Raw genomic sequence first — 23,534 nt, 5'->3', positions numbered from 1 at the left:
GTGGGAAACACAATGGACTTCCACTTTGTACACGAGCGTGCAGGGTTTGGGGCGAAAGGGTATTCGCTCCTTTTGTGTTCCCAGCAATTACCCAAGGACCCTGCCATTTGCTGTGAACTTTATCAACGAACTCTTTGGCCAGCTTTTGGCATCATGGACACGGCAGCGAGAGATCTCTCTAGGGTTCAAGAGGATTTGGTGTGCGCTTACAGCGCCCAATCGTTTGGGCATTTTCCGTCGAATTTGCCATAAGCCCAAGGCATACAATTTGGCAGAATTTCAAGCTATATTTATGTCACATTTGGGGAAATATTTACGGCCAGTTCAGTGAAGATCTAACGCAGCTATTTGCTGTTCTTGCAGACATTCCTCAGCTCAGAGTTTCAGAACTTCTTCGAGTTCAGTTCACTTGGAACTTTGCAGTGCATCAATATTTCGTGGAGACCATTTGCCTCTCTCTCGCTCTTTTATCCCTTTGATTTTTTTGGGTTTTTTGTAGTCATTTTTTGTTGTTTCTTTGCTCTTCTCCTGCTTGTTACAATATTCAAATTGGCCGGGCAAAGATATGCAAACTCAAAGAAGTCCGCTCGCTCTCTGACACACCTTCGACACAGCTTTGGCCATGGCTGGGCCATGTGGGTCCTGCTGTAGAGGCGCTGCCATCGCTCTCTTTGGCTGCCAAGTCTTTACCGACACTTGCAGCAACTCTTTGGCTTTCAGCCGAGCACTAAAATCTGCCCGCAGTCACAGTTTTGTGTATTTCTTGATGGAAAATTGTCCAAGAACCTTTGGCAGATCGAAGCGGTTACAGTCTATGGCCACAAAGTAGTTGCAGCTCACGGCCTGGGATTTATTATTATTTATTTACGCACGGCTCCTGCTGCGTGAAGCTCTCCTTTCTGTTTTTATTTTTTGTTCAGTGTGTTAATTGGAGAGTGCAAGACGGGCGTAAGTAGTGGGTGTGGCAGCTCTGACCCGGCACTGTTTATCGATACGGAAGCGCAGCAAGCAGCAGGCAGCAAGCAGTAAGCAGCAAGCAGGGCAAAGCAGTTTCGCTAGCGGTAACGGTTACGGTTACGGTTACGGTTACGGTAAACGTGGAAATTTCTTGGAAGGCACCAGAGTGGGACACAATTGGCCATTGATTGCCAATTGATTTGTCGAGTGCTTGGGCGGGGGCTGACCTGTGGGCGTGGCGGGCCGGTAAAGTGTTTCAAAACGTAAAGAACGAAAGTCCCAGTGGATCGTCTGTGTGTCTGCCAAGCCAAGCCTCAAATTTAAACAATTTCACAGCTAACTTATGAGCGTTGTAAACGGAGGCACACGAGGGTGCACGGGGGGGTACATGCTGTAATGGGTGGCGGAGCACGGAGCAGGATCTGTGGAGTGTTGAGGAAGTGGTAGCCGGAGCAGTAGCAGTGGCAGGACCACGCTAGGACTTGCATATTCGTTACATTTACCGCAGAACGAGAACGACTTCGGGAGAGTGAGAGCGAGAGTGAGGTCCCTGGCCTGATGGGCGACTGGCAACCGCATAGCTTATGCAGACGAGACCGAGAACGGAGATGGAGATGGAGATGGTAATAAAGCCCCCGGTCCGGGAGCCGGAGCCGGAGCCAGACGCAGACCGACCATCTGATGGGTGCAACGGAGCCGCAACGGTAACGGGAAGGATATGCCAAAAGAGGTACAGTCCCGTCCCGTTCCCACCGTCCACCCCTCTGTGGGGCAGACAAAGGCACGCAAAAACTTTGTTGCAAAACACTTAGCACACACACAATCACACGCATCCAACATGGATGCAGACACACACACAAGCACAAGCGAATGGTGCAGGAGGCAAATGTGGCCGCGCATTGAACTGCCGCTGGAAACGGCTCGTTCTGAATGAAATTGGTCCGAAGTTTGATGGCAGATCGTTGGGAATTTTAGTGCAAATAATAAAGCTAAAACAATGGCAACTAAAAGGCAACAAAATGCAATTTAAAGAAAAACTTTTAAGAGCATTCTAAGAGCAAGGACAAAGGAACTGCTGCTGGCTGTCCAAGCTTAGATCCTGTTAACGGATCTCCATTAGGATCTCTACCAAAAAGTAAACCCAAAGATGCCCTCAAATGAAAGCCATCAGTTAGCCAAAGGTTGTTGCCTTTTAGCTGCTGAATCTAAGCTACTACGAATGTCCCTTGACATCGCATTGGAAGCGCTTGTCGGGTGGATTCCGCCACACATTTCCCATTGAGTGTGGCCATGCTGTGAAAGTGAGTGTGGCCATGTCGTGTGGCCCTCTGTGTGTGTGTGTGTGTGTGTGCGAGTGTTGTGCATTGTCTGGTTAGTCCTTTCCGCATATATTTGAAAATAAAGTTACGACAAGTTGCACTCAATTTTCAGCATTTACTGTCAGCGCACAGGCACGCCATGCCACGCCATGGCATGCCACACAACGGCGCGGCGTCCAGCCAGGCAGCCATCCAGTCATCCAGTCATCCAGTCATCCAGCCAGGCAGTTATCCAGTCAGGCAGTTGAGAAGTCCACCAAAGTAACAAAAAGACACAGAGCGCAGCCAACCTCCCTCCCTCCCACGGGCGAGAGAGGGAGAACGGGTGCAGGACATGCCACTGTGTGGCAACAAAAACTGTGTCAGGCCCAACGATTGTGGACAGTGGCTAGGACATGGTAAAAACAAAAGCCAAGCAACGCATAAAAACGCTTGAAATGAATACGTGTTGCAGTTGTGGGACTTCCCTCTCCAGTTCCAGCCCTCAGAGCCAAGCCTCAGCCTCTTGCCAGGCATTGCAGCTGGGCCCAGGGGCATATCAACACCCGTGCTGCAGCCCCTGCTCTTGTGGAGCAGAAAGAGTGTTTAGAGTGCGTCTTGGCACAGCTGGGCTCTCGCATTCAATCCGAAGCATTGGTGGAGAGCCATCGGCGAGCCTGCAATGCCCCACAGCCCAAGGGAAAGCTTGAGTCGCGTGAGCTGCGTGAGTCGTGCAGGAAGCAAGCAGAACCCACAGCTCCAGCAGGAGCATCTCCAGTGATTTTTCAGCCATCTTTTGGGCCATTCCAGGCCAGAGGCCAGAGGGCGTGCATGCAGCGGCCTCATTGTTAAGGACTGGACGCCCGCACCGGCGAGATAAGCTCTGCAGGTGGTCGGCGACCGAACTGGACCGGACATCCACTGCTGCATTTGCATACGGAATTTCGCTGTGCGTGTATGTCCGTGAGGTAATGCCAACGTCAACGAGGGAGAATGTAGAACGTGTGGCGTCAACAGCTCAACACCCACACAGAGGGACACACACCAACAGCCACTCATCCACTCAGCCACTCGGCCACTCGGCCACTCATCCAGTGCAGTGGCTGGCAGCGGGGCAATGGGGGAAAATCTCATTTTGAAAAGTGTCACAACATGTCGGGCATCAGGCTGTCAGTGCCGCCGGCAGCTGCAAGTGTATTCAAATTCCAACAAATTAGCTTAGTAAATTAGCTGCTCATAAATTTGCGGCCATAAAAACGGACACAGAGACAGGCACAGAGGCAGACACATTTCAGGCACAAGTGGAGACAGCTCTGGAGACTGCATTTGTCATCGGTTTAGTTACCATTACCAGATCTTGACATGACCAAAACTCTTAATTAAGTCTCTCACATTTCATGTGTGCGGAGACCACTGTGAGTTGTGTTTGGTAACTGCATTTGGGATTACATTGGGCTTACCACCGCTCACTCTGCTGTGCCTTGGCACCTGTCTGTGCTCCTGGCCTCGTTGTCAGCTTCATCCCCAGCCAAGCCATTCGTCACCCAGCGAACCAACTGCCGCGGTTTGCTCTGCATCCGCAAAGATATAGCGGACTCTTCCAGCTCTTAGACGAACATTTCTTCATTGGATTTGGATCAGTATTTATAGCCCGCGTGGCTGCATCAATCAACAAATAACCAAATGCGATTTATAAATATCTGAAAGATACAAAATACATTTGAGTGTGCTGAAAAATCGGCCATAAATTTCACACTGATGTCCAGAGTTGAGCCGAAAAAATGAAGCACTCACATTTGAAACAATTTCGAGTTTCACTCGCTGCTCCGATTGATTTCTTTCAGTTTTTTCGGGCAACAGCGCTAGTCTATACTGGGAAACCATGGCTGAAAGTATTTTGCAATTATAATGAAAACTTTTTACCACTTAGTACATCAATTGGGAACGGTTTCAATTACATTTTACGCCACGACCACTCCTGCTCTGAGGCATATGAATGAAGTGGTTAATAAGATGATTAAGGACAGCCAAAGAACCATCGCTTTCAGGGCAAAATTATCGTTATTTACCAAAGGTGAAAGCGGCACCGGAACTGATGAACATTTCAGCTGATTATTCGGCCTCGAAGCAGTTGGCCCTGCAATGGCCCTGGGGCTAGGCCTACAAATGAGACCCTTGTGACGAGGTAGCATTGACTTTTCAATTAATAATGACATTTCCATAACAGTGGCAATTGAATCAATTGAATACAACTTCATTTTCATAAGTAGCAATGACAAGGCCGCGTGTGGAAGCGGAGCGAACTCTTCGCTTGGTGTCCCTTGAGGGGGAGACCTTCGACACGGATCTCCTCGCTGCCACGACTTCGGGCTACATCAAAGAGTGTCTGCAGGAGAATGGCGACATGCCGGAGGAGGAGCAGGCGGAGCAGCAGACAGCTGTAATTTCGTTGCCCTTTGTGCGGTCTCCCATTTTGAGCAAAATACTGACCTGGGCCCAGCACCACAAGGCGGAGCCAGAGGCGGCTCTGCAGCAGGAATTGTCGGCATGGGATGCCGAGTTTCTCAATATTGACGGGACGACACTCTTGGAGCTGGCGATGATGGCCTACTTTCTGGACATCAAGGGACTGCTGGAGCTGACTGCCGCGGCCGTGGCCAAAGGAATTATGATGGAACATTAAGACAAGGCATTAAATCCAACACTTAATACCACAGCAAGGAGCTAGCTGATAAGTCAGCGGAATCCGCAACAAAAAATTAACAGAGTTGGCCAAATAAAACATATTTAACCCATGCAATAAGAGTTTATATTTTGTGTACCTCTTAAAATAAGGATCGTGTGGGCAAGCAGTCCAAAAGAGTGTTAGTTAACAGAACGCGCTCAGACGACACTAACATAGAGCTGTAGACGGGGGCGAACTAAGGCTGTTAGCGGAAAGCGGCCAGAACTGTTAGCTGAGCGCGGCCACCGACTGTTAGCGGAGATCGGCCACCGGCTGCTAGCAGTAGCACGCTGTTACCCTTTGCTGTTAACAGCGCTGTTGCCCTGTTCTAGCTGCTGCCCTCAACAAATGCTTTTCTTTTTGATTAGCACCCAAACTTAACCATCAATTCGTGTAAACACTTTCTAAGTTCAACACACACATACATATGCTTTATTTTGCAAGGAAATGTTACAAGGAAATTGCCCTATTAAATATCATTATTTGTTGTGTGTTGGCCAAGAGTGTTTTTCTGTTGTTTGTTGTTTGCCCTTTTAATTGGGGAAACGAGCATCGCCTCGCAGCCGCCAGTTGCAGCAACCATGGGCGCCTGGATCTCCAGCGCATTTGGCGGCAAAAGCTGTTGAGGGCGCCACCAGGCGGTTCTTGTAGATGCCAACAGAGCGAAGGCGCGTCTTTACCTCCTTGGCCGCTGGCCAGACCTGGTTCTCTGTCTTTGGGTCGGCCAATTTATCGGCCAGTAGCAGACCAATGGTCAAGATCTGACCGCGAGTGTAAGTGACGTGTGCAGCAGCGCCGTGTCCTTCGGCAATTGGTTCCGGCTTGATCGAAAGCTTGGCGATCTCAGGGCAATTGGCCAGGGACTTGGGCAAGGCCATTGGGCGTTCGTTGTCGCGAGTTTCAGTGCTCGGACCCACACGGTTGTTCAGTCTCTTGTCAATGCTGTTGCCCACTGGCTGATTCATCGTGTTGGACATTCTGCTGAGAGCGTGGCCAAGACTGTTTATTGTGTGGAACTTACTTCAAGCGAATCTCTTACTTGCTTGTTACCCGAACAAAATAATTTCCTTGCACGGAAAAAAAAAACCTGGAAAATTCGAAACGATGTGGTTGGTTTGCTGAGCAATGATCTACTGAACGGAAACAGATTTTGGGCTCGGGCAGCACACAGCCCAATGACAGGAGTCACCAATTCCAGGCTGCTTTGTTGGGGGAAAGAAAAGGAATCTCGGAGCTCAAATGGAGTGAAACAAGCAAAGAAGTTGCCCCAAAGAAGACCCTCAATAAAGTCCAGGAAATAACTTCGTAGGCTTCAATTTGACAACTATTAAAATATATAATTAAAATTTGAATTGGATGGGAATTGGCCTCCAAACTACATGGAGCCGCGTCGTCCTGGGTTGGCGTCGGCACTGGGCGGCGGTCGGCGATTGTTGGACGGGCCGAAGCTGCGAGTCCGCTGGAATCCACCGATCATGCTGAATCCCCGGAAGCCCTCCTGCCGATATGCACGAGCTCCGGGCGCGCCAATCCAACCATTTGTGAAGCCCGGATGCTCGGGGTGGGGGCTGCCTGCACCGTTGAGGGTCGGGGGATGGTGGTAGGCAGAATTAGTCCACTGGTTGCGCTGACGGCCATGGTGGCCGCGAGTGTTGTGGTGGGGTCGTCGTGCCGGCTGTCTCTCGGGTCGCAGCAGCTCCTCCTGGCTGCCACTGGCATCTGGATTGTGGTGGCCCGACCTTGACCTTCGGCGTTGATGGGTGTAGTCCAAGTTGCGGCGCCAGCTGCTGGTTGAGGCCGCTTCAGTTGAAGCTGTGGCCGAGCGAGCGCGCCAGTTGTCAGTCGGTGGCATGTGGCACCCCGAGGTGGCTGCCGGTTGCCCCATCTCCAGTGGCGCCCGCTGTCCGCCGGCGGCCGCACAACGACGCTTTACATAGGAGGACCAGGTCTGAACCAAAGCATAGTTCGGCTGCTCCTGGAACATGGTGTCGTACTCGCAAAAGTCGGAGAAATCATCGTCGTCCGACGAGCCATAGCCATCGAGAGGAATCTCCTCATGGTCAGCTGCGTTCAGGGGAGTTGTGGCAAAGCCATTTGAAGGGGCAGCTCCTTCAGTTGTGGTAGTACCCGCAGCTCCTTCAGTTGTGGATGCGGAAGATGTTGGAGCAGCGGAAGATGTGAAAGCTCCAGATGTTGCAGCAGCAGCTCCCATTTGGACTGCACTTCCACGTGCCTTGCCGCTCCTCTTTGCGGCCTGTTGCGGCCTTGCCCGCCAATTCGCTGGCTGCCTGACGCTTGTGGCCTGCTCCTGGCGACTGATGCGCATAAAGTAGTTCCGCTCGATGGGTGCCAGCACTGCCAAGTCCTCCAGCGGTGCAGGAGTGCTCACTGCGGAGTCGCAAAACAGAGTTTCAATGTGTTCACTGGGCTCAAACATTGCTTACCTTCCGCTGCCGTGGAGCCCTGCCGCTGCTGCTCCTCGGGCTCGTCCTGCCCGTTGTCTGGCACTGGCTTCTTGTCGGGATTCATGTCCTTATGCGTGGCGTGGCGTAAACTAATACAATTTTAACCCATAAACTGATTACTGTGTACGCGTGCGATGTCCGATGTCCGATTGTGAGCAACGAGACACCGAGACCAGCGTCCTGTGATGACTGTGATTCGTGTGAGGCCTCGAATCACAGCTTGAGCCTGCACTGCCTGCCTGCCCTGACTGCTTTTCGAACGTTCAAAATTCAAATTCAATGGAAAACTGAGTGCTCAACACTCATCAAATCAAAGCAATGGCAATGGCAATGGAAATCCTCTGCGCAGGTCATCTGCTTTGAGTAGTTTTTACCAACAAATGAATTTTGAGCAGCTACTGGGACCAACACGAGCGGAAAGTCTCACCTCAAAAAAGTTATCAACCAGCACTGAGGGTGCGCCGGGGGTGGGATGGAGTTTACTTTCTTATGTTTCCTGTTTTAGCAGCATGTCGAGCCTGTGCAGCCTGTGCAGCCTGTGCAAAAAATGCGCTGAGCGAGCAAGCAGCTCGAGTCCACAAGCCGTGCAGCGGAGGGGCGGGCAAGCAGTTAAAATAATTGCAACAAATTTGGAAGTTTTCGCTTGTTATGGCATTCTGCATGCTGCTGCACATAATCCAAAGCAAACAACGAACTGCCGCCGAGAGGCGGTGACAGTTTTCCGCTTCTACGGCGAGGGGCAGCCGTTTTGCCAGCGATTATGAAGGATAGGGAGTGGGGAGGTGGGGAGGTGGGGAGGCGGCAGCCACATAAATGTTTTAAGCTGTTGTGAATTATGGTAATGAATGTCAGCGCAAACTTCCGGATGCCTGGGCACAGACCCTCGAAGCAGACGCCCCGGAGTAGACCCCCGGAGCAGACTAGACGCCCGAAAGCAGAGCCAGGCCCAGACCCAGACCCAGACCCAACCAGACACCCGTGGCACTGTGGCACTATGGCACCCTTTTTTTTGCAGTGTCTTTTGTTTTGACCATCTTTTGTGCTCGGCCACGTGGCCACTCGACATTGGCCCGTGGCAGTGGCAGTGGCTACGGCAGCGGAAATGCAACGTTTGCAGCTGCAAGCGAAAACACACACACACAAACACACAAACACACGCACACACAATTGACAAACCGTTACTCGGGCAGTGCCAACGGTGCTGCACAGTGTTGCAAAGGTCAGCGAAAAAAGTGTGCCAAAATATGGCATCAGTTTTGTACAGAAATTTCAAACTCTAAAGAGTTTCGATACAAGAGTGAAATTTCGCATGGCTGCTGCAGCTTTCGCTTTTGCAAGAACATTTCCGTTGCAGAAAATCTACAGAAAATTAATGCTACAAAAAAAACGAAGACAAATAAGGGCATAAATATTTTTCTGAAGAGAGCAATTTATCTGGTGACTTTTTTTCCATTATTTACTTCACTTAAAACTAGTTTTTGGTTATCAAATAGTTTTGGTTGTTCAGTGCAAAAGCAGTTCAAGTTTTGGCTTTTTGTGACCAGAATAAACCAGAATAAAGCCGTAATTAATTGACTTAAAAGTGCTGCAGCTCCACTGTGCAGTGGCTCAGCTCGGCTCGTTTTGGTTGAAAGCAGAAAGGGAATCTTTAATTTCCTCAATGCGGTTAAGGAGGCCATCAAAGCCTGTGGACTGATTACTGAATGGTTGACCAAGCGAGGGGAGAAAACAGCTGGCGGCAGTGGGTTGGAGGCTGACTCGATGATTGCTGCTCTTGCCCCACAGTTCGGGGAGCTCGCTTGCCCCCAAGACAATGCCACAGGCGCTAAATTCACTTGCCCCTTGATCAAAGGGTGTCCTCTGGGGCAGCAGGACACACCAAAAAAGGAGTGGAGAGAGAGGGAGAGAGGGAAGCACAGGCACACCTGATTTACGGCGTCGCGCATTGCCACTCTTAGCTGTCCATAACAAATTGGACACCAGTTGATAGAGGCGCCAACTTGTCGCAATGCAGGCAGCGTGCCTGCCCCTGTCCGAAGTGCTGCCAACCGCACACAGTCTTCCCCACAGCCATCCATCCCCGAGCCCTTGGCATTCACCACAAACAGAGTTCAGACATCCGTTTGCTCCACGCTCCACGCCCAAGATTGAATGGAAATTACTCAAAGTGGAGTGGAGAAATACTCGATTTAGGCAAATTAATTTGCAGATTTATTTGCTCAGGAGCACAAAACTGAGCATTCTTCTCACAGAAAAAATAAAGCACCTTCAGAGCAATATTTTCCATGGCAGCTATGCAAATACTAAATCACATTGAAAGCATCCAAATACCCAATAGCAAATTTGAACAAAAGGAAATATATGCCGGGGTAAGAGGGTTTTCATTTTTTATATTATTCTGCAAATATTCAAAAGCATTTTTGATCTATAAACTAGCTTCTCGAGAGCTTCCTTTACCTTTTAGGTCTGTAAATTCTGAGCAAGAGGCTGGAGGCTCAACTATGCCCAAAGCAAAACAGAATCATAAGAAACCAAAACAGAAATTAATGTCGAAGAAATAGTTACAGAAAAAACACAGATTCAGCTTGCAGCTGACTTGCGTTAAAGCCTCTAAGGAATCGGAGATTTTGGAGCCTAAAAAGGTGCAACAAATGGCTTAAAATCGTCGAATGATGTTGATTCTCTGCACAAATGTGCCCTAAGTGAACGAACTATTTCAAAACAAATCACACGAGTGCAGAACACTCTCGAAATGTGACCAAAATCAGCGCTCAGCGGCAGCGGTGCCACGTTTAAGAAGCCATTGAAGAAGCTGCTCATTTTCGCTGGCAGTATCTAAAACGGATACAAAATGGCACTGGCAAAACTTTTAATTGGACCAAAAGTAAAACAGATTTTCGCACAACTTCAGAATGGAGCCCCAAGGAGTGGTTGGCAGCAGCAAGCAGAGCGAGAGGAGCGAGAGGAGCAGCAAGTGCAACATTAACAACAGCTGCCCCGAAATAGTGACAAGCTAAGTGCTATGTTTAGTTGATTTGCGACTATTGTGGCACGCGTCCCGCTGCAGACCATCGCCTGGAGCTGCCTGGAGCCATTGCACACTCCGAAATGTAATTCCCTTAATCGATATAATGTCAGATTAACAATGCTCAACATCGGCAATGACAACCGAAAACAGCTACAAACTTTGGTGGCAGCGGCCGGGGGGTGGAGATTGGGCCACAATGCAATTGACACCTCAGTTGGACGCCCACCCCGACACACACACGCACACACAATGGAGTTTGTGGGTGGTGCTGCAGCTGCCTCACTCACTGCCGCATTAGGACACGCACACACACGCACAAAGGCTGATGTTTGATTGAATAAGCTGACAATATATACAAATATAAGGCATAGATGTGCCACGCCCACATATACTTGAAGCGCCTTGCAGTGCCATGTGCTCGTCGCTCCTCGTCTTCGTCTCCGTTGAGTTGCAATTGCAATTGCATTTGCCTGATACGCTTCATTTGGCTGAAGCTGAAATTCGATTAGCCAAAAGTGTTTGTGTCCCGTATGTGCCCTGCCCATGTGTATCCTTGCCCCTGTCTGTTTGCCACGTGTGTGCGAAGAGTCCTGAAGTCTGTCTCCATGCCTGTGTCCACACCACGACGAATGCCAATAACGCAAAGTCCTGGCTTATATTCCTGTCAAAATGGCATGGTTAGGTGTTGACTGGCAACAAAATCAGAGGAGTTGCCCAGCATAGGGAGGAGTAGGGAGTCCGGAGTGGGAGCTGGGAGCTGGCCGTTCGCCATGCAAAAGTTTGCAAATGCCAAAGAACAAACAGCAGCAGCAGCGGCAGCAGCAATAAAAAGAATCGCTATCGTATCGGTATAGAATCAAATCGAATCGAATGAAATGCCATGACTGCTGCAGGAACTTGTTGCATGCAGCCAGGAGACTCTCACTCCCCTCTCCATCTGTGTGTGTGTGTGGCAAGGTTGCACTGTGGTTTGGTTTTGGCGGATGGATTCTCATGCGCAAATACATTTGACAGCTGCTAGCCGGGGTTAGCAAAAACTGCACTTCCCTCGCCAAAACAGAACCCGGTCTGTCTGCGACTTATGGCTGCATTTGTTGCAACTAATCTGCGTGGCACATTTCAACATTTTAGCGGAAATCTAGTCACATATTCTGTACCTTTGGGCATTTCAATAGCATTCCAATTGTTATCATTCTTCTCCCATTTGTTATGTAACATTTAATGTGTTCCAATAGCGCTGAAGTTTTTCCTTGCATTGCCATTCAATATTCATTAACTTTTCTGTAGTTTTCATTTCAGCTTTATGTCAGTAATGCTGATGGAAATATCTCTGGTTATTCTTCTAGTTCGAAGTCTCTTCCACTCCAGTCACTCGTTCCTCCCTAAGCCGCATATTCCTCACCCACTCGCTGCTTTCTGCAACTCCATTTTCATCACTTTACTTAACCAGCCAAAATTGTGTCCCTTTTTGGCAGTTTCTCCAGCCATTTGCCATTGAAAAGTGCATCCCGAATTCGTTGTCCGTCTCCAATTCGTTGAATCTCCGCACATCCTTTTTCTCGCTGGTTTTTCGCTCCTTTTTGTTGCATACTTTGTGTGATTTTGCAACGAGCTTGTCCGAGTGCCGCTGAGGTGAGGATTGGTTGGGGATTGGTGTGGGGTGGCGGGCACAACACGATGGATGGATTAGAAACGATGGAGAAAGAATGCAGCTGCCCCAGTGCAGAGTTTTGATTTGTTTTTGTTTGTGTTTTCTTTTTTTTTTCGGCTTTCTGTTCCCCTCCCAACCGACTGCATTTCATCTGCATATTGAGCAGCTTTTCCAGTCACCCGTTCCACTTTTTCACCGACAGACAGAGGCAGAGAGAGAGAGAGAGAGAGGGAGAGAGAGGGACACCCAACTGCTGTCCGTTGTTTTCCATCCGTGGTGAGCATAATTTTTTAAGCACATTTCAAATCAATTTGAGTGTTAAGCCATGTCCGACTGACCAATCAGTTGGCCATGTGGAAATTGAATGGATCACAGGTCACAGGGAAAAAATGCGAATGGAAATGGAAATGGCAAAGCGAAGAGGGAGAGGGAGAGTGAGAGTGAGAGGGAGAGGCCATGTTGGAGGATTGGAATGCTCTGTTAATCATTTAACTCAATTAGATATAATTAAGTTGGGCTGCCACTTTTTATGCCCGTTTTGTTTTGTGCATTTTGAATGAAGCTGCCAGCACAACGGCAAACAAAAAAACACCAAGAAATTAAACACATATACATGTATGTATGTGAAGCACTGTACGTCTGAAATATGCGTATAAATATTTCATTATCAATTAATTCCAAATGAAACGTGCTGCTGCTGCTGCTGCTGCTCTTCCTGTGAATTGCATTCAAATTGTAAGTTCTTTTTTTATTGTTTGCTTTAAATTTGATTTCGAAATCAGTTTTGTGCTTTTATTCCGTGTCATTCCATTCAATTTCAGCAATTCCATTCATCTCATTTAAGCTTTATCCCTCTCATTCTTTCATGGCAAATTAACTCATTTATTACATTCCTCTTTCGATCTTCTGTTTCCACTCCATATCGTGATCATTGCCGATACTAGCCCATTTCATTTGTAGTTCAAAGGATTCACATTCCAAAACTGCAACACATTTCTGCTCCACATGAACCGCCATTGCCCCTAGATCCCAGATAAACCCAAAGGACGGACAAGGATTTTCCCCACCTAACAGTGGCCACCCCTTTCCGTCATTATCTATAATTTGCAGAGCACTTTTTATTCGATTTTAGATAAAAGCTACGGCAAATGCATGACTTAGTCAGTAAACAATTGTTTCGAGTGGAATTTACTTGATAATTCGGGTGTTTATCGAGTCATTTCCAAGCTTAAATTATCCGCACCTCTGCACCGTTTATTTCGTAAATATTTGCTTACTGGATTTTGGTAGGGGTATCTCCCATTCCAGACCTATGCCACGTCATTTTCAGGCACCTTTTTCAGTTCTCTAATCCCAGTTGGACTGTGCATAAATTACCAAACAGAAATAATACCATTTCCATGCTCTTGATGGTAATTCATGTTTAATTTAATCAACTTTTTGTTTTGGCCAAATTTTCATTGGCAATCGTCCCGAGTCGTGCCCAAACCCTTTTTACATTGCTTTCTTGCCGCCATTAAATCGTATTCTTAAGCCATTTTGTGGATGGTGGAAATAACACCCAAAGGTAGGCAACTTTTTTTTTGACGACGAAAAAAGTTTTCCATGGATTTCTGAATCTGATTTGCGTGTGTCCAAGTGGAGCCAAGCGGGGAAAAACAAGCAAGCGAATCTCAAACTCAAACTCAAAACACCCACACACACACACACACACATACACTTTCGCTCTTTCTGACAAGTTTGACCGACGCTTCGTTGGTCGTCGGTCGCCTCGCCATCGTTTCAGCCAACTTGTTGCACGATTGCAAACATCCGGCTCACAACAATACGACTGAGACTACGGCTACGGCCACGACCTGTGCGTGGGCGGGGCCACTGGGCCATGGAATTGAGTGCAAAACGTCGTGCTATGTGCATGTTTTTACGAGTGCAATTATGATGGACCTGCAATTGGATGCAAAAGCAGTGTCGCAGGCGTCATTTCAATCAGCAAAACCCAAAGGCATTTTTTTTCCCACAACAATTTCCCCTCCTGCATGCCCTACGACAGTGGGCTCGTGGACTTTAATCACACGATTGTCATGCCAAAACAAATGTGAAGCTAGAAATGGGATTGGTATTTATTAGGTTATATTTTATATGTTTTTAGCTGAAAGCATAATTTATATTTATGCTCCTATTTCTGCACCTTAGCCGACGCACAATTAATGCACCTGAAAACAACAAAATTAAGGACACAGGAAATAATTGTTTTCGACTTTTTCCAAGTCTTTAAGGTCAAAATTTCGTAAAAAATACCTCACAATAATTATAATTTTTGCATTTCAAAGCTTAATGTTTCCCAGACGGTAAGCTGAAGCCACAAAGTGTTTGGATACACTTTATAGATGCATTTATCAGCTTTTTAGAATGACAAAGTGCACTACAACCAGAAGTAAGATGCTTAAACTATGTGCAAAAAGAAGATCTACCAGTGCATATCAATGGTACTACTAAGAGCCGAAGCACACCCACTAGACCCGTAGAAACGATGGTAAGAGAACGGTTTGCTCTCAAAAAATAACGAAAAATCAGTCAAAAAGGATTACATTACCTCAGCTGCCATATCCAATTTGATTATTTCTATATGTGGTCCACATTGAATCTGTAGTCGATCTGCTAGGGCATCAGAACATTCGACAGCCGAAACTTTGTGTTTTTTTGTTTTTTAACCGCACATTTTATCAAAAAAAAGAACCTCCTCCTTTCCCGTGTGTCTGTCGTGTGTGTGTGTGTGTGTGTGTATAATTGTAGTGATGTTAATTAACTGAAATCGCATTAATAAAGTTACTGGAAAATGCGCTTCTTATATGCATCAACACCACCGCAGTGTGCGCGTCAGGGATGAGCTCGTGCCACGATCGTGTTCTTGCTTGCTTTCCACTCGAGAAATACTTACGTCAATGTACATAGAGGATGTACACTTTACATATTTACATACATATGTATGTATGTAGGTAGTTGCAGGCCAATTAAACGTAATTGAATTAATCAAAGTCTTTAACGAAGTCAAGTCCTTTATGGTGGTGCACAGCGACTACCTTTAACGTTAACATTATCGTTAATGTTATTTTTATACTCACGTTTACATTACTTTGCGGTGTTTGATCAATCCATGGCAAAAGACTTTGTGCCCTTACGGTACGGGTATCATAGAATTGCAACCAAATTCAAACATTCTAACATTCCGATGTGAATTAATTTATTGTTTACCTTCGCTTCCAGGGTATATACAATTCGATGGCATGTGCTCAAATGTAGCTTAGTTTATCATTCGGCTTGCACATGTACTCGAGCCCTTTTGATTAGCATTTATATGGGAATGCTGTGCTTATCATGTGATTCAACAGTTGAATGGCAAGGGACTCCACGGCACTCTCACTTCATTCAGTGTACCTTTGTCTCTTTACCTCTCCGTTAATGGTGTTCGCATTACTACACATTTGCCATTTGCTTTCGCGAGTTTACTTTTGAAACATGATGTTTGTATTTACTATTTATCCCAGCACGCTAATGAAGCCTTTTCCTGCTGTTACATGAACATTATTAATCTTTGATTGGTGCCTTGTGCTGTAGCCATTTAATGACCTTCTTTGCACCAGTCACGGATGCTCTCATTTGCATTTGTTAGAATATATTTTGTGCCTGCAATTTGGATTTAAACTTTCAAACTCTCAATGCCTGCTGGACGATCGTGAGTGTCACGCGGCGGCAGTGCACAACATCGATCTATCATCTCTGGTGTCAGCGCCTTCCCCTCCTCAACTCCTCAATTCGTGTGTGGTGTCTGTGTGTGTGCGCCGTGGAGTCGCCGCAGCGCATACAAAGTTTTAATTGGCAGGCGACGAAGTTGACCTGCGACCTCTGGCGTGGGACACGCACACACACACACGCACACACACACACACATGGAGAGTGGAGCGGCGACAACAATTTTTAAGTGCATTTTGAAATGCATGCACATTTTATTTCGCATCTTTCTCTTGCGGGCCTCCCGCTGCTGCTGCTTTTGCACTCATTTGCTGCTCATCCCGAAAGGAGTGGAAAGAGATGGCTATGGCCAGAGGGACAGAGAGGGGGAATGACAGTGAGAGAGATGGCGACGGAGACACGCACACAACTTACAATTGCATTACATTTTGCATACATTTTCGTGACTGCGACTGTGTGTGTGTGTGTGTGTGTGTGTGTGTGTGTGTGTGTGTGTGTGTTTAATTTGAATGCAGGGGAAAAACGCCAAGTTTAATAGCCAAAATGTGTTGTTAACACACTTACAAAACGAATACGAAAATGCCATGGGCAAACAGTCCAAAGCGAGTGGGTGGGGGGGCCAAAAGGCAATAAGAACTTATTTATTTAGCGCGCTCGTACATGCATTTTCCATTAAAGCCCCTTCCTGTATGCAGCCAATTTTTGAGTGCGAACAAAAGTTTGGCGCAAAATTACAAAAATCTTCAAAAGTGCGCATCCGCTAATTAACATGCTCCACCAACCTGTGGAGGAGTGCAAGACCCTATGCAGAAAGTCACTCAATGGCACTCACTTTCATACGCCTTCTAGGGGTAAATATTCTGCACGGGCGATGCTCGAGCGCACCCAAAGGGCAGTTATTCGTCCAAATTGTTAACAATTTTCAAACAACAACAATAATAGGAGTCAATCCTCCACTAATTATCCGCCGCTGCACAGATTTTGCACGACGATCCGTTCGGAAGTGCACCAAGGAGTTGTTGCACACAAAATTCACTCAAAGACCGTTCAAATGTAACCGCCTTCGATGGGGAATCCGCTCAAACTTTGCGCACTCAAACGACGACAGATGGCGCCAGTCGGAGGGCCGTTCGCTTGCTCGCAACACGAGTGCTTATTCGGATAGGCTATGGGACAGTGGAACAAAAGTGATTTGGTTTGAGTGATAATAACATTATTGCATTAAATGATCATCTATGAGACTATATGCTACTTCAGATGTGTCAATATGAACGGATAAGACACAACCATATTCCACATGAACATTTTAGGTTTACATTTTTCAAAATACATAAATATACAATATAAGAAATTTACTCGTTTTGAGAGTTTGTTAATGTTTAAGTATAGCATATAAAATTTCTTCTAACAATATATCGTAAATGATTTACTCATACAACTGCGTATCATACAATTATTCTCCACTGTTTTAATGCTTTCTTTCACCTAGATACAGTAAAATAATAACTGACTGTAAATTCCATTTCATATGCTTATGAAAAAAAGTATTATGGATTTCTTAAGAGAATTATTATGTGATGCCTTTAATTAAAAAACATAAGCACTGCTTTTCACCCTTTGAATTCCGACCATCCCCGCCACAATATCAACAGCTTCAGCTTCAAGTTAGCGCACTGCCAACCACTGTGCGACGCCGTCTGGCATTGCTGTTGCTGCTTGCCGCTGCCGACGTCGCTGTCGCCGTCGCCAGAGCCAAAGCAAGCGCTACTCTTCAGCAGCAGCACAGTTTGTTTTCTGCCAGCGCGCATAACGGTTGTTGCCGTCTACGTCGCATCGTCGCCGTAATTTTCGTCGTCGCTCGTCTCTCGTCGCTTTCGGTTGCTTGCTGCGGCGCGTGTTTCGAAACACCAGGCCAGCCAGAAGCCAGACGAGGAAGAAGTCTAGAGAAGCAAATGGTTAATAAAAGAAACAACATTAAAAGCAGGCGCAAGAGAAGTAAATAAAAGTAGTCCTATCCCTTCCCTCACCCGATTGCACCCTCTCGCTCTATCTGTTTCTCTTGTGTTTCTTCTGGGAATTGTGCAGCGATCGCGCGCGCTGTTGCAGCGATCACTCATTCTCCCTCTCACCCTACAGTTTTGTTACTATTTTTTTGTGTTTCATTCTGTTTTTTTTCAAGTGTGTGTATGTGAGTGAAAACAAGCAAAACAAAAAGCAAAGAAATGCGCCAAAATTAAAACAAAACGAGCGCCTAAAACAAATTTTATAAACAAAAGAAACAAATTTTTGGAATTATTCGAGTTCGAACTTGAGTGTTTCTGTGTGTATGTTTGCGTGTGTGTGCGTTGTTAGTGTGAAAGAATTGCATATGAGAAAAACTGGTTCTTGCAACCAGTCCAAAAAACATAAACCCAAAAGCGAAAAAGGGTTCAAACAAACAGCAAAAGAGCGGCAAGCATTGGCAGAATGAGAGAGTCTGACCAGAAGAGAGTGGAGTGTGGATCGTGAGTGTGTAGCGTCGAAAGAGATAGAGAGAGAGAGACAATTCCAATTAAATTTGTGGCCTGGCTTTGTCCAAGGTGTTTCTTGCCTGAGGTGAGGTTTGTGGCCGATCCCCGAACAATTTTAGCTTTGTGTCACTCTAGCTCTCTCTTACTCTATCTTTGTATGCTCACGCCAAATCGAAATTAGAGACAAATAAATTTTGTTTGGGTGCTCTGCGGCATGCCTCACCTTGCTTAAATACACTTTGGGCTTGGCTTGGCGGCCGTTTGCGAGCGCACTGGTCTCTCGCTCTGACTACAGAGGGTCTTTGGTTTCAAAGCGTGCCCTCTCTCTACCTATGCCTCTCCCTCGCTCTGACTCAGAGCGATCGCGCTCTGTCTTTCCCGCTGCTGCTACCTGTGGCAGGTGTGCCTACGCTTGTGTGTGTGTGTGCGTCTAGGCGAATGACTGCCACAAAGCAAATGAGAAAACTAAAAAAACGTTTACCATGTTTCATGTTTCCATGTTTTTTGGTTAATGTTTGTTCTCTCTCTCTTATTCTCTCTCTATCAGAGTCAACATGAATTAAGAAAAGCGCCAGAATATTAAAAAACAATTAAACTTTAATCAAACAAAACAAAAAGAAACCAAAAACAACAGTCAGAAGCAGGCGAAAAGAATCGACAAAATCGAAGAAAAGCAGCCGAAAGAGAGAGAGCCGAAAATGAAGAGAGACCAGCGGCGATCTTCAGCGTCGTCGCTGCGTCGCCGTCGCCGTCGGTGCGTCAACGAAGCAGGAACACGAATGTGGCTCAAAATGTCGCTGTCGCAGCCGCTGGAATCGTCGCTGCTTCTGCTAGCAGCGCTGCTGCTGCTTCTCAACACGGACAGCTGCTCATGTTACGCGGGTAAGTGCTGTTCTCCCTATTAACTCCGCTTCGTCTGCCCCCCTCTACCTTTTTCGGTTCTCATTTTTCCTTTTCGAGGTTCTTTCGGTTTTAAGAAAAACAAGTACAAAACAAACAGCCGTGGGAATTTCGGAAGCCCAAACGGCGGGCGCATTCATTCGACTCTTTCGATGTCGAATTTCGATGATCGCATGCAATTACGATGTGTGTTTTTAGAGTCTTATCGCAAGTAAAAACCTGTGACAAAGTATGTTTACAGTGGATCTTTGCCGTGTAAAACCCTCTCCAAAACGCTATATAATATTTTGCTCACTTATATTTTAAACATATGTAAACTGATGTACCAAGTTTGAAATTCATCTTAAAATTTCATATTTTGAATCCTTCTCACTTCATAATGTGAGAGCTTCTGCGATAAGGTATTTTGTCGTCTTTCCTTTCTCTGTGTGTGAAAATCTTCAACACTTTTCCACGATCTGCCGGAATTTGTGTTCTCGTTTTTTCTTTTGAAGAATTTCCTACATTATTGTTTTCTACTGTGAAGTGAAAATGGAACTGCCCGTGGCTGTTATGCGAACCATTAAGAAGTAACTGTAAGATGAGAACTTGGGCATCATTTCTGCAAGGTTTTGATTCCCAAAGAGGCACCAGTGTTGACTGTTCCATTCGAGGAAATGCAAGAGAATCTACTGAGGAGAATTCTCATGAAGAGAGAACTCTAGAATATCCGTTTTCCGTTTTTTTCCAACTTCTTTGGGACTGAAAATCCACTCGAGTTGTGAAATTATCTCATTTGAAACATGTGGGAATGCATTTTGTATAATCTCTACCCGTCTGCAACTTTCACTGTGTATTTCTTCGACGAGAAGTACTGCCTTATCGCCTCTGAACAGCACTGTACGTACACGTGTACACGTTGCATGCCCCCAATTGTGTTTGTGCAATATTTGCATACCCTGGAGGCCTGGGACAACCAAATAAAAGCCACAGGCGTACGACTGTATATAATACCCACTAAAATCAAATATTAAATACAAAATCAACAAATTTCCGATTCGAATTTCGCGGGATTCGAATAACCAACCCCCCACAACCAAACGCAACCCAACCCAACACACACCCCAACCCCAACCCTCCACATTTTCACTCATTTGTGGGGCATTTGTTGTTATTGGTGCGGGTGGATTGGACCACAATGGGTCCCTCAGGCTGATTGTTCAGGCTCTGTTTGTGCCGTTTGGAGGCTATTCGGTATTCGGGTCTTTGGTCTCTGGTTTTTGCGGGGGCGTTCCTTGAAGCTTGAAATCGTTGTTCAAATTGTTCAACTCCACAGAAACAGATACTGAAGTTTCCAGAAGTGAGACATTTTCCACGGGTCAAACACAATTAGCAGCAGATTTTGATCATACTTTGGGTGTCCTTCCTTTCGGATGGTCTCTGCATCCGTTCGCTTATGGGACATTTTTTGCAGCGAATCATTTGCATCTTGCGACGTAGAGAAAGAAGCACTTTGCTGATATTGCAATTTCCACTTTTTCTTCTTCATGTTCTGGTGTCAGGTGCATGTCAAACTGTATGCACAAACCCCCCTCTCCCAACACCAAAAAAAGGCAAGAGCCGAGAAGAGAATCGTCTGAAATCTGACAGAAAATGCAAATTGTTTGTCCAGCTGTTTATGCTTTCGTCTCTCATCTGTTCCTACAGTCGCCTATCCTTCTTTCCTTTGGGTTCGTTTTTTTAGTTTCCTTCTTTCAATCGTGTTTTTTTTGGTTCTCCACTTTGCTAAGATATTTGTGGCATCATCTCTCGGGTTACAAGGCAAACAGAAGAAGTGCCGGCCAAAACTGAATCCCAAATAACAACAGATTCCGAAACAGCACTACACCGAAGACAGTTTTATAATTGCCTTCAACTTTTTGCTGCCGCTGTGTTGCATGCACCGACTGCCTATGCCACGGAGACGACTGTCTCTGTCTCCCTGTCTCCCTGTCTGCCTGGCTGTCCAGTCTATTCATTAACTTGTGAAAAATATTTAACAGTGCAGGGAAATCGCATTTCCAACCAAAGACGAAAAAGCAAGACAATTTCAGCCAATCCGAAAATTGTATACCTTTCCCACATATTCCTCCATCTTCATTATAGTTTTCTTCTGCATATGATAACTGATGAATTTCCATCACAATTACATAATTTTATAAATTAGAATTAATTTATTTCCACTAAAAAGCTTTGCTCAAAGAAAGTTAAATGCAGAATATAAGCAAACTACAATCAAATATTGCCTTATTTTCTCTGGAACCTATGAGAATACTAACACAAAAAATATAATTCAAAAACTTAATAATATTAAAGCTGATAATTACACTCAAAAATATCTTATAAATGAACAGATGAAATGACAGACACAAAAAATGCATGGAAACTGCCTGTTGCTGTGGTATTCATGGGGACGGGCTACTCCTGCAGGGCTCCTCTGGTAATACAGAAGTTTGACCAAGTTTATAACACCCTCAACCTCTGCGTAAGGGCATAAAGAAACCCGTAAAACTGTAAAATCCGTCCAAAAAGAAACACGAAATGACTTTTTAAGCTCTTTTTGCGCCGCGTAGCGTAGCGACGGGGGAAGAGCAAAGAGTGAAGGTTAAGGCGACAAAAAAAAAGAAGAGGCAAAGCGAAAACGTTTAAAAAGATTGTCCAAGGGAATTGACTGTGAAAGATACTCGCACAAACTGCTCCAAGTGGGGTACATGGGCCATATATAGAGCATGATGGATGGCTGGTGCGTTTCATAACTGTAATTCACCGAGAAGTGTGCGGTAATATGATATAATGTTTTTTTTTTGGTTTTTGCATTGCATTACGGTGAAAACTTTCGTTTTTTATCTCAATAAATATCATACAAATCTGGAATTATTTTAAATGCATAATTAACCTACGGGAAAATAAATTTCCTGCAATAATGATAGCCCTAATTAACTCGCCAATACGAATCAAATATAAAAACAATAAAAAACTAATTGTTTTCGACATTTCCAGAGTTGAAAAGTTTCAATTTGCAGGAATACAAATACGAACTGAAATCGTTTGTTGATTTTGTCCGATTTCTGCATTTCCTTTTTCATCGGAAAAGAATCCTGCACAGGTTAGACAGTAAAAATCGTTTAGTTTTCATTTCAATTTTCGATTTGCCTGTGCTTTTATTGTGGAACATTTGTATAAGCCAATAAGCGCCTTTGCCTGTGCTTTTATTGTGGAACATTTGTATAAGCCAATAAGCGCCTTTGCCAGTGCACTTTTCAGGTGGGCCAACGTCCACTGTCCCCAGAGAAGGAATCATCAACGGATGAAAGCGTGGCATAAGGGATTCCTCCCAACCGCTGCGGGGGCACATGATTTTTGGTGCATGATTAGTGCCCCATCAGTGGCGCTTCATCCACTCATCCGTTGCTCCACCCTGATGCAGCAATTATTCAAATGCAAAATGACAATCGAATTTGAATTATTTTAAAATCATTTGAACAAAGCACAAAACGAGTGGGGGAGATATAGCCCAAACCCGTTCCAACGGAGAGGATAAGCACCATGGAATACCCTTTGTTTTGTGGTTATTTTTGTGATGGTTTCCCCAGCCAACACACCAGCCCATTCCAGGGTATGGCCACATTTTAGCTTTCGACTAATTAAATGCGAATTTTTTTGTGTGTTGGCTTTTTGTTTGAGGCGGCACCCGAAATGGATCATCGCTGACCGCCGGCGAGCGACCGCATTCGATAAATCACATTTTTCCAGCCGCCGCCACCGATTATTTTGCTGCGTCAAAAATTGATTGACCCACAAAATGGTTGCTGTGCGGCACGGGAGCAGGCGGCACGGCACGCTGCACGCTGCACGGCGACCAGAGCATTATTCTAATTCATTTCTATTGACATTTGTGAGGCGGTAGAATGGGACAATGGGGATTTGCATTTGACAAATATTTTTGTACATACGCAATGGTTAGGCGCCCGAAATACAATGGAAAATGCCACAGAGAAGCAGGCAGACAGCCAGAGAGCTAGCCAGCACACGACACGTTTTTCACCGATGTGGTTGGGCAGGGTTGTATCGGTAGATTTTTTGACATTCCAACATTTGATGAAAAATATCAATAAAAAACCATAATCAAGATTAATAATACAAATCAGAAATTTATATTCATGAGTAAAAATTATTTAATTAATAATTATAAATGGCGAATGTGTGATCTCTTGTTTATTATCGTTGAAAGA

General features: G+C 45.7%; 4 protein-coding genes across 12 annotated transcripts in view; 2 read left to right on the top strand and 2 right to left on the bottom strand.

Moving 5' to 3' along the window:
- The first annotated feature begins 4,527 nt into the window (after window positions 1-4,527).
- Window positions 4,528-4,998, top strand: LOC117897486 (S-phase kinase-associated protein 1-like). Its single transcript, XM_034806360.1, has one exon. The coding sequence runs from the start codon at window positions 4,528-4,530 to the stop codon at window positions 4,936-4,938; it is 411 nt and encodes a 136-aa protein (XP_034662251.1). The 3' UTR covers window positions 4,939-4,998.
- Window positions 4,999-5,498: 500 nt separating this feature from the next.
- Window positions 5,499-6,115, bottom strand: LOC117894927. 2 transcript variants are annotated; one of them, XM_034802241.1, is made up of 2 exons: window positions 6,020-6,115; window positions 5,499-5,958 (listed from the first exon to the last, which is right to left on the bottom strand). In XM_034802241.1, the coding sequence occupies exon 2, from the start codon at window positions 5,955-5,957 to the stop codon at window positions 5,514-5,516; it is 444 nt and encodes a 147-aa protein (XP_034658132.1). In that variant the 5' UTR covers window position 5,958; window positions 6,020-6,115; the 3' UTR covers window positions 5,499-5,513. The 2 variants fall into 2 exon arrangements, with proteins under 2 accessions (XP_034658132.1, XP_034658124.1); XM_034802233.1 differs by having other exon boundaries at window positions 5,499-5,961; window positions 6,020-6,109.
- Window positions 6,116-6,343: 228 nt separating this feature from the next.
- On the bottom strand, window positions 6,344-7,681 carry LOC117894717. The gene is made up of 2 exons (XM_034801905.1): window positions 7,425-7,681; window positions 6,344-7,368 (listed from the first exon to the last, which is right to left on the bottom strand). The coding sequence occupies exons 1-2, from the start codon at window positions 7,507-7,509 to the stop codon at window positions 6,356-6,358; spliced, it is 1,098 nt and encodes a 365-aa protein (XP_034657796.1). The 5' UTR covers window positions 7,510-7,681; the 3' UTR covers window positions 6,344-6,355.
- A 9,984-nt stretch (window positions 7,682-17,665) lies between these two features.
- The window catches only part of LOC117903366 (protein sidekick), an 82,738-nt gene continuing 76,869 nt past the window's right edge, over window positions 17,666-23,534 (top strand). For all 8 annotated transcript variants that reach the window (XM_034815329.1, XM_034815328.1, XM_034815327.1 and 5 more), the window contains exons 1-2: window positions 17,666-17,869; window positions 18,932-19,266. In XM_034815329.1, coding sequence (XP_034671220.1) covers window positions 19,083-19,266 — 184 coding nt within the window. In that variant the 5' untranslated portion in view covers window positions 17,666-17,869; window positions 18,932-19,082. The remainder of the gene's footprint in view (window positions 17,870-18,931; window positions 19,267-23,534) is intronic.

This window comes from Drosophila subobscura, chromosome A, assembly GCF_008121235.1.
Source record: "Drosophila subobscura isolate 14011-0131.10 chromosome A, UCBerk_Dsub_1.0, whole genome shotgun sequence".
Lineage (NCBI taxonomy): Eukaryota > Metazoa > Arthropoda > Insecta > Diptera > Drosophilidae > Drosophila > Drosophila subobscura.
This window is presented reverse-complemented; position numbering and strand designations above follow the sequence as displayed.